Genomic DNA, 10,750 nt, shown 5'->3' on the forward strand with positions numbered 1-10,750 from the left:
GTTCCGTTTTCCGCATGTGAAAAAAAAACATAAAGATCCACTACCGGATGAGTTTAGTTTTGGTTTTAACTCAACTTGCTGTCAACCCGGAAAGAGGCTGCGCTCGGGGCACAGAGCTCGTCTTGTTTCCGCGCGGAGCTTTCATCTGTTTTGACGGATAAACGAGCGTGGATTGTTTTCGGAGAGCGCGCAGAACAGCACACACGCAGCAGAACGCGGATGAGTCACGAGCCTTTGGGATTTTGGAAGTGAAGTAAGTTGATATTGGGTGTGGCAGTTATGCGCAATACCGACTTCCTCTCATACCCCGTAATACATATTTCCATGGGAGTTCATGAAAACCTGGTCCAGGTGAACCACACCTGAATCCACCTGTCATGGACACTCCGAAAACTCGCTTTTTATTCCATTTATGCTGGATTTACAGGATTCCCACGCTTATTGAAACTTTTATTTGAAACTTTTATAGTCATTGATTTTTCAAGCTGTGCTCAGCTCTACTGTTTTTATCTGCTAGAAATGACTGTGTAAGTGTAGCCTCTATAAAATATTTTTTTAGTTATGATCTAATCACGAGTTACTGGAAAAGTAATGAATTCATTTTTCATAAGGTGTGGGAACCCTGGATTTACTATTGACAGAGTAAAGACACAAATTACCATATGGCCTGTAATGAGTACTGATAGATACTGATTTATTATTATAAGGCTATTTTTGTTGTTGAATTTTGTGTAAATATTGTAAATATTTGCTGTCATTAAATGTGTTTATATATATATATACACACACACACACACACACATACTTGTATTTATGGTTTACAGGGACTCTCCATAGGCGTAATGGTTTGTATACTGTACAAACTGTATTTTCTATTGCCCTACACCAACCCTACCCCTTTACAGGAAACTGCTGGCAATTTTTGAATATCATAAAACACTGTTTTGTGTGTGTTTTAAGCCTTTTGTTTTACAGGGACACAGGAAGTGTCCTCATAAACCATGTTTACGTTGTAGTACCCACATTTGTGTCAATATATACCTGTACACACACACACACATACTTGTATTTATGGTTTACAGGGACTCTCCATAGGCGTAATGGTTTGTATATTGTACAAACTGTATTTTCTATTGCCCTACACCAACCCTACCCCTTTACAGGAAACTGCTGGCAATTTTTGAATATCATAAAACACTGTTTTGTGTGTGTTTTAAGCCTTTTGTTTTACAGGGACACAGGAAGTGTCCTCATAAACCATGTTTACGTTGTAGTACCCACATTTGTGTCAATATATACCTGTACACACACACACACATATATACCTTTAACAATTCATGCATTATCACAGTTTATAAATAAAATATGACAGGAACTCAGAGTTAAACTGTGTCAGAACAAATTCATCTTGATAATGTCAGATGACACTTAAGCAAAACATGGTCAGGTCAAAGTGTACAATTAAATTTGTATAAGTTTTACTGGTGGTTCACTGTTTGAAGAATTTTTGGGTATAATATGCCTCAGTTTACTCTATTTTGCTATCCTCACTTACATAAATGAACTACAGTGTCCTGCACCCACTAGTAAAAAAAAAATCTGGTGTCTGAATAATTTTTGGTTTGACTCTGTGTGTGTGTGTGTGTGTGTTTGTGTACGTATATATGTATCAGACAATTATATATATATATATATATATATATAAATTATAATGAGGTATGTTTCTGAATCAATCTCCTTATTCTTTTCAAGTTTATTTACATAGTTACGATTTTTTTTTTTATATAGATCTGGGACATGCCTTACCTGGACAGACAAAATCGGACCTGTGGATTCCTGGATATTGAGGAAAATGAGAACAGTGATAAGTTTTACCGGCGTTATTTTATCTTGGATACTCATGAGAATTTTCTCCTATGGTATATGGACAATCCACAGGTACTGCTCTTTGTTTGCAAGTGCATTCCAGTAGCTTTAAACAGAAGTTGCAGTATAGCTTTACAGAGGATTTTCTTATTTACATACACTCAAAACCTCAACTTTGCATTCAAAAAATTTGAATCCTGTATTTTTGCATAACTATTTTTACCTGTTTCCTTAAAAAAACAGAACTTACCTCCGGGAACAGTGTCTGTTGGAAGTTTGCGACTCAGTTACATTTCAAAGGTATCTCATTCTACCATAATATAAAAAGAAATGCAATATTTTTTTTTACAGTTACTTGTTTAGTTTAAGAAAATTTGATTGAACTTTGTTTTTTAGGTTAATGAAGCATCAGTAAAGCAGAAACCAAAAGCAGAATTCTGCTTTGGTAAGTACATAAAGTGGGTATGTTGTTGTAGCTATTGTTGTTTTTCACAGTATCAGTAACTTGCTATTATTTATTTATTTATTTATTTGTCTTCCAGTAATAAATGCATTGTCCAGACGGTACTTTCTGCAGGCCAATGATGCTATGGACTCGAAGGAATGGGTCATTGCTCTGAATAATGCCACCAAAATTACGGTATGTGGAGCTTTTTGCATACATACTGTTGTTATTTTTGGGGTTTTCTTGGGGTCATATTTCATCCATATGCTAATAAAAATGATAGACCTGGACTTTATCCAAAAATAAGCATTCTTAGTTAGGAGATGAAAGATGAGATTATACTTTGATTAATGCAAAGTCTGTACTTTTTAGTTTAGTTTGGCCAGTTGTATTTGAATAAACTAATGAAACTTTATGCATATACTTTATATTAATCAGTACATATCTTTTTAAGGTTCCAAAAGCATCACCAGTGGCCCAAAGCTCTGATGCCACAAATGTTTCAAACCCAAGTCAGTCAACATCTCGACAGGCGTATAAAACAGAAATTGTGGGAGGTGTGGTTGTGCACACACCAGTCCAGCAGGTGACAGATTTGTATGTGTTCTTTATTCATCTTTTTCATTTAGGATCAAATGAATATGAATCTGTTGTGCTTTCCTCAGAGCGATAATGAGGACGTCTTCACGAGTGAACTAGGATCACACGTCACTTTAAGGAGATGCCAGAGCGTGTGTCCAAATGTCGTGAGGTCTGGCTACTGTGTCAAGCAAGGAAATGTGGTAAGACCAGTGTCTTTTGAGCGGAGTATAATCAGCTTTAGCAGGTAATATGCTGTGGATGTAGTTGTTAAAGGAATAGTTCACCCAAAAATGAAAAATTGCTAAAAATGTACTCATCCTCAGGCCATCCAAGATGTAGATGAGTTTGTTTCTTCATCAGAACAGATTTGGAGAAATTTAGCGTTACGTCACTTGATCACCAATGGATCCTCTGCAGTGAATGGGTGCCGTCAGAATGAGAGTCCAAACAGCTGACAAAAACATCACAGTAATCCACACAACTCCAGTCCATCAATTAATGATGTGTAAAAAAAAAAAAAAGTTTGTTAGTAATCTGTTCAGATGAAGAAACAAAATCATCTACTTCTTGGATGGCCTGATGGTGAGTACATTTACAGCAAATTTTTATTTCTGGGCAAACTATTTCTTTTCATTTTGCATATTGTTGGGCTTATGCAGTTCTTAGTTGTATTACATGATTTCTGATAAATATCATTTCGTATAATATGTAATTGGATTGGCAATTGATGCCCAATGTAAAATCTGGGCACTGCAAAACTAGGAGCACTGCTATAAAAACGTGTTAAAAGAATTTTGTCATCACAATTAATGTTTTCAGAGGAAAAGCTGGAAGAGGAGGTTTTTTATTCTAGATGACCAAACTGTGAGCTACTATAAATCTGAAATGGTGAGATGCTGGTATGGTAAACTCTTTAAAAGAATGCAAATACTTTATATAATGAACAGATATGTAAACCAGTACTCCATCTGTTTAGGATAAGGAACCATTGCGCAGTATTCGATTGCGGGATGTGCTGAAAGTTAACGAGTGTCTTGTGAAATCAGGGTGAGAACATTGGTTTCTTTTTTGTCTGTTCACAATATTTTGGTCACCAAAAATGGCATGTCTCTACTGGAGCTTTCAAGCTTTAAAATATATACATATATAAAAACCTTGCGAATGTATTCATACCCCTTAATTTTTTCACATTTTGTTTTGTTGCTGCCTTATGATAAACTGCTTTAAATTAGTTTTTTTCACAACAATCTACACTCCATACACCATAATTGTCAAGCAAAAAAAAACAGGTTTTTAACATCTTTGCAAATTTATTAAAAATAAAATGATTCCATTGCATTAGTATTCATACCCTTATCTGGGACAGTTGAAGTCTCTGTTACCCTTAATGGAAAAAGTTTGAAACAACCAGGACTCTTCCTAGAGCTGGCGTCCTGGCCAAACTGAGCAACTGATGGAGAAGGGCTTTGGTTGGTGTGGTGACCAAGAACCTGATGGTCACTCTAGTTGAGCTCCATGATCATATGTGGAGACAGGAGAAATCTACAGAAGGACAAACATCACTGCAACACTCCACCAATCCAGTCTTTATGGCGGTGTGGCCAAACTCAATCCTCTCTTCAGTTAAGACACATGAAAACACACTTGGAATTGACAAAAAAGCACCTAAAGGACCCTCAGACTCTGAGAAACAAGATTCTCTGGTCTAATGAATCTCAATTCTAAGCATCATGTTTGAAGGAAACCAGCTCCATTCATCACCTGCAGAGTACCATCCCAAAAGTAAAGTGTGCTGGTAGCATGAGGCTGTTTTTCAGCAGCAGGGACTGAGGGACTCGTCAGAGTAGAAGAAACGCTCAGTGCAGCAAAATATTGAGATAGCCTTAATGAAGACCCAGTCCAGAGCATTCAGAACCTCAGACTGGGCAGAAGGTTCACCTTCCAACAGGACAATGACCGCAGTGAATGGGTGCCGTCAGAATGAGAGTCCAAACAGCTGACAAAAACATCACAGTAATCCACACAACTCCAGTCCATCAATTAATGATGTGTAAAAAAAAAAAAAAAAGTTTGTTAGTAATCTGTTCAGATGAAGAAACAAAATCATCTACTTCTTGGATGGCCTGATGGTGAGTACATTTACAGCAAATTTTTATTTCTGGGCAAACTATTTCTTTTCATTTTGCATATTGTTGGGCTTATGCAGTTCTTAGTTGTATTACATGATTTCTGATAAATATCATTTCGTATAATATGTAATTGGATTGGCAATTGATGCCCAATGTAAAATCTGGGCACTGCAAAACTAGGAGCACTGCTATAAAAACGTGTTAAAAGAATTTTGTCATCACAATTAATGTTTTCAGAGGAAAAGCTGGAAGAGGAGGTTTTTTATTCTAGATGACCAAACTGTGAGCTACTATAAATCTGAAATGGTGAGATGCTGGTATGGTAAACTCTTTAAAAGAATGCAAATACTTTATATAATGAACAGATATGTAAACCAGTACTCCATCTGTTTAGGATAAGGAACCATTGCGCAGTATTCGATTGCGGGATGTGCTGAAAGTTAACGAGTGTCTTGTGAAATCAGGGTGAGAACATTGGTTTCTTTTTTGTCTGTTCACAATATTTTGGTCACCAAAAATGGCATGTCTCTACTGGAGCTTTCAAGCTTTAAAATATATACATATATAAAAACCTTGCGAATGTATTCATACCCCTTAATTTTTTCACATTTTGTTTTGTTGCTGCCTTATGATAAACTGCTTTAAATTAGTTTTTTTCACAACAATCTACACTCCATACACCATAATTGTCAAGCAAAAAAAAACAGGTTTTTAACATCTTTGCAAATTTATTAAAAATAAAATGATTCCATTGCATTAGTATTCATACCCTTATCTGGGACAGTTGAAGTCTCTGTTACCCTTAATGGAAAAAGTTTGAAACAACCAGGACTCTTCCTAGAGCTGGCGTCCTGGCCAAACTGAGCAACTGATGGAGAAGGGCTTTGGTTGGTGTGGTGACCAAGAACCTGATGGTCACTCTAGTTGAGCTCCATGATCATATGTGGAGACAGGAGAAATCTACAGAAGGACAAACATCGCTGCAACACTCCACCAATCCAGTCTTTATGGCGGTGTGGCCAAACTCAATCCTCTCTTCAGTTAAGACACATGAAAACACACTTGGAATTGACAAAAAAGCACCTAAAGGACCCTCAGACTCTGAGAAACAAGATTCTCTGGTCTAATGAATCTCAATTCTAAGCATCATGTTTGAAGGAAACCAGCTCCATTCATCACCTGCAGAGTACCATCCCAAAAGTAAAGTGTGCTGGTAGCATGAGGCTGTTTTTCAGCAGCAGGGACTGAGGGACTCGTCAGAGTAGAAGAAACGCTCAGTGCAGCAAAATATTGAGATAGCCTTAATGAAGACCCAGTCCAGAGCATTCAGAACCTCAGACTGGGCAGAAGGTTCACCTTCCAACAGGACAATGACCTTAAGCTCACAGCAAGAGTGGCTTATAGACAGCTGTGTGAATGTCCTTGAGTGGCCCAGCCACAGCCTGGGATTGAACTCAATCAAATATTTCTGGAGAAACCTGAAAATGTGCATCTGCCCCCATCCAACCTGACAGAGCTTGAGAGGTGAAGAGGTGAGGAGAAGAATGGCAGATAATTGCAAAATGCTGATGAGCAAAGCTTGTCGCATCAAACAAAAAAAGACTTGAGGCTGTTAAGGTGCTTCAGCTAAATATTTAGTTAATATGAATACTTATGCAATGTACTTATTTCAGTTTTTTATTTTTAATACATTTACGAAAGTTGTGACAATTCTGTTTTTGCTTTGTCAGTATGGTGTATTGAGTGTAGATTGATGTGGAAAAAAAGTAATTTAAAGAAGTTTATCATAAGGCAGCAACATAACAATGAAATAAAATGAAGGGGTATGAATACTTTCGCAAGGCACTGTGTGTATATATATATATATAGTTTGGTGTCAGTAAGATTTTTTTAATGTTAAAATAAATGCAAGGCTGCATTTATTTGATTAAAAATACAGTAAAAACAGAAATATTATTACAATTTAAAATATCTGTTTTCTATTTGAATATATTTGAATATGTAATTTATTCTTGTGATGCAATGCTGAATTTTCAGCATCATTACTCCAGTCTGCAGTATATATATATATATAGTTTGGTGTCAGTAAGATTTTTTTAATGTTAAAATAAATGTAAGGCTGCATTTATTTGATTAAAAATACAGTAAAAACAGAAATATTATTACAATTTAAAATATCTGTTTTCTATTTGAATATATTTGAATATGTAATTTATTCTTGTGATGCAATGCTGAATTTTCAGCATCATTACTCCAGTCTGCAGTATATATATATATATATATATATATATATATATATATATTCAAGCTGAGTTTTTATCTTCTGTGCTTTTGTTATTATTAATTGTGTTGTTTGTTGTAGGGATCTGCTGTCTCGTGATAATCTTTTTGAAATCATCACCAGTACCAGAACCTTCTACATCCAGGTAACTCTGGACTAAATTCTTTTATAATAATCCGGGTGTCAGTGATAAAGAACACATTTAAAAATAAATCATGTTGGTGTAGGTGGGCCACATATTGTGCACATGGTTCATCTCATTGACTAACATCCAAATCTGCAGCTGTGTGTCAATGTATTTCAAGATCAACTGTTTTTTGAATCGTCTTTGCTCTGTCACTCAAGCGAAACATAAATAACTCATTATAAATGCTTTTCAAGTACGTGACAGGTGTTTATGTGGCTACTGTACTGTTGAGGCATGTTGTAAAGGCAAATGAGGCTTACGGAGATCTTTAATCCTTTATTTCATGTAGCACAAACAAACAACGTGAAGATAAAAATGTCAACTTAACCTGCTTGTGTGTGTGTGTGTTTGTGTGTGTGTGTGTGTGTGTGTGTGTGTGTGTGTAGGCAGACACCCCAGAAGACATGAAGGGCTGGATCAAGGATATTGCTTCAAAAATTCAAGACTTTCGAGGGCCGTCTAAGGTAAATATTCTAAATATTCGATTTCAGTCATCATTGACATCATTGATAGTTAGCTGTCAAAAGATAAATTATTATTTGTTTAGTTGTTTGTTGTATTCAATGTTATTTCTCTTGTACTTGTACAAAATTAACAACAATCCTAGCTTCTTTTTATAAATACATTTTCAATTCTCTCCACAAATTTGTACCTTAGGAGAGGACCTTTTTTGAGAACCAAACATATGGTACAAATACATATTACGAGTACATATTACTGTACATTTAAGAGTTATACTATACATTACGGAAGTTCTAAGCGGCCATGCATTTTTTTTTTCCTTCTTGTTTTCTCGTTATAACGACTTATTTTCTCGTTATATCGACATAACGAGAGTTGTTTTCTCGTTATAACGACTTATTTTCTCGTTATATCGACATAACGAGAGTTGTTTTCTCGTTATAACGACTTAATTTTCTCGTTATATCGACATAACGAGAGTTGTTTTCTCTTTAAAACGACTTAATTTTCTCGTTATATCGACATAACGAGAGTTGTTTTCTCGTTATAACGACTTATTTTCTCGTTATATCGAGATAACGAGAGTTGTTTTCTCGTTATAACGACTTAATTTTCTCGTTATATCGACATAAAAAAAGTTGTTCTCTAAGTTACAAAACTGCACCAACAGGTGGCACTATTGACCTGAATATAACTGATGGGCTGTTGTAGGCTATACTGTATGTCCACATTACTGTACGCGTTTGGGAGAGAATAGGACCTACCTCGTGATCGCTATAATTTGTACAGGATTGTTGTTGTTCACACAGTTTTTAATTTCACTTGACTTTATGAATATAATAACGAGCAATTATAATAATTAAATCAAATATTATATATAATATTTATAATAATATAATATAATATATAAATACTACATTTTTATCACAATGCAACACAAAATGCATTAACATCACATCAACTTCTACAAAATTAATAACAATTGTAACTTCTTTTTATAAATGTGTTTTTTGTTCTCTCCAAAAAAAAAAGTACCTTAGGACATTTCTAAAAAAACAATAACAATAAATGAGCATTTCTGACAGTTATCTTCTCTTGATTGACAGTTGCGCTCTTCCAGCAAAGTCTTTTCTGGGCAGAGGAAGCCTCAGCTTGTGAAGTCCTGCTCCACTGCAGATTCGTGGCAGCCATGGACCCCGGTGCCCAATCAGGAGGGTCAAAGAGAAGGGCCGTACAGCTCTCTCCCCTCACTCTCACACACAGGCCATGCCTTTCAGTCAACGACTCGACAAACTCGACAGCGGCACCATTCCCAGCCTCAATTCGCTCCCAGCGACACAGACTTTCCTGACAGTCTTGACCATCTCCACACCACTGATGTTTAGTTGCTTTAATGGATACTGCTGGCCAGCACATGGATAGTGTTATGATTTTAGCCCTTTGATTGTTGCTTTTCTTGTTCAGTTTTGCGCACACAAGTGCTTCAGTCATTGCAATGCTGCTCACTTACTCTGAAAGAATAGTTCCCAAATTAGTTCCCAAATAGTACCCAAAAATTCTGTCATTATTTACTTACCCCCTTGTCAAGCACCTACAAGCAATGTATGGCAAGAATTGTGTAAAAATTCTTCAACCAATTGTACTTTAGTGTTCTACAGAAAAAAGAAAAAAAAATTGGTTTGGAACAATATGTAGAATAGAATTGTCATTTTGGGTGAACTATTCCTTTAAAAGAATGTGTCTTTTTATGTATGAAGGATTGTAAAATGAGGAAGGATCATCTGGTGAAAAGACATTTTATGTGTTGTATTTCTTCAGTGAATTTCCCGAGACATACAGTGGGGTCTGAAAGTGTGAGACAACTTGTAAAATGCTTTTATTTTGTATTATGTAATATATGTGTATAATGATATTTTCAGCACAAAAGTTGGGGAAAAAAACTTTTTTTTAGTGTTTGTAGATCCATCTTTTGCTTTAATGACAGCAGCACTTGAGCTGACATGAACTGATGAACATGTGATCCAGGATGATTTAAGAATGTTCCAAAGAACATCTTGTGCACTGCAGTGGACACATTTGCTTTTTGATTATTTCTCTTTGTTTTAAATATGAAATATTTACATTTCCAGATTCAAAACCTTGATTTTCAATGTGGTCTCAAACTTTTGGGCCCACTTGTACACTTGAAAGTATTGTTGGTTTTTGTGGTAGACTTAAGTCAAGGCATCTTTGTGGTAGACTTAAGTCAAGACATTTTGTCAACATCACTAATGAAGCCGCTTGAAGGATTAGGAAAACTTTGACTAGACGTTCAATGATGATCTTCGTGACTGAAAGCATTTTAATATTGATTACTTTGAAATGCCTGAAAATGTTCATAGAATTCTTTCTTTTGTTGTTGTGAATGGTACTATATGTTGACAAGTAGGTAATTTTTCTGTTGCTCAAGCTACTTGTTTTTTTTTTTATACGCGTCATTGTTAGATATGCATCATCGCTTTGCACATGAAATAAACCAGTCCTTGAAGGAAAAAAAATTACAGGCTTTGTTAAGTCTTTGCCCCTCCAGTCCAAACAGCGTCGCGATCTAACCCGAAATTTCAGACTTGCCGAGCGATCTCAAAATGGGCGGAGTTTGGCGGCCCAAACGTTTTCAGACACAATGGGTCGATATTTAGGTATTAAGATCTGTAAGTACCAAAAGGAGAGAAATTATTTAAATTTTACACCAATTATTAGAAAAATTAAACTCATGGTTAATGAGAGATCTATCATTAAAAGGAAGAATATTATTATCC

At 35.7% G+C, this 10,750-nt stretch overlaps 1 protein-coding gene across 1 annotated transcript; it reads left to right on the forward strand.

Annotated features, from left to right (window-relative positions):
• Positions 1 to 10,450, forward strand: LOC107566813 (pleckstrin homology domain-containing family A member 2-like). Its single transcript, XM_016252360.1, has 12 exons — positions 1 to 253; positions 1,789 to 1,938; positions 2,110 to 2,166; positions 2,263 to 2,311; positions 2,409 to 2,506; positions 2,766 to 2,897; positions 2,977 to 3,093; positions 3,713 to 3,781; positions 3,870 to 3,940; positions 7,385 to 7,448; positions 7,877 to 7,954; positions 9,059 to 10,450. The coding sequence occupies exons 2-12, from the start codon at positions 1,798 to 1,800 to the stop codon at positions 9,335 to 9,337; spliced, it is 1,155 nt and encodes a 384-aa protein (XP_016107846.1). The 5' UTR covers positions 1 to 253; positions 1,789 to 1,797; the 3' UTR covers positions 9,338 to 10,450.
• The last annotated feature ends 300 nt before the right edge of the window (positions 10,451 to 10,750 follow it).

This window comes from Sinocyclocheilus grahami, unplaced genomic scaffold (genome assembly GCF_001515645.1).
Source record: "Sinocyclocheilus grahami isolate Dianchi unplaced genomic scaffold, SAMN03320097.WGS_v1.1 scaffold1101.1, whole genome shotgun sequence".
NCBI lineage: Eukaryota > Metazoa > Chordata > Actinopteri > Cypriniformes > Cyprinidae > Sinocyclocheilus > Sinocyclocheilus grahami.

Coding starts and splice junctions, on each gene's coding strand:
- LOC107566813 (XM_016252360.1), top strand. CDS start 1,798: ATGCCTTACCTGGACAGACAAAATCGGACCTGTGGATTCCTGGATATT. Junction 7,449..7,876: donor CCAGAACCTTCTACATCCAG/GTAACTCTGGAC, acceptor GTGTGTGTGTAG/GCAGACACCCCAGAAGACAT. Junction 7,955..9,058: donor ACTTTCGAGGGCCGTCTAAG/GTAAATATTCTA, acceptor CTTGATTGACAG/TTGCGCTCTTCCAGCAAAGT.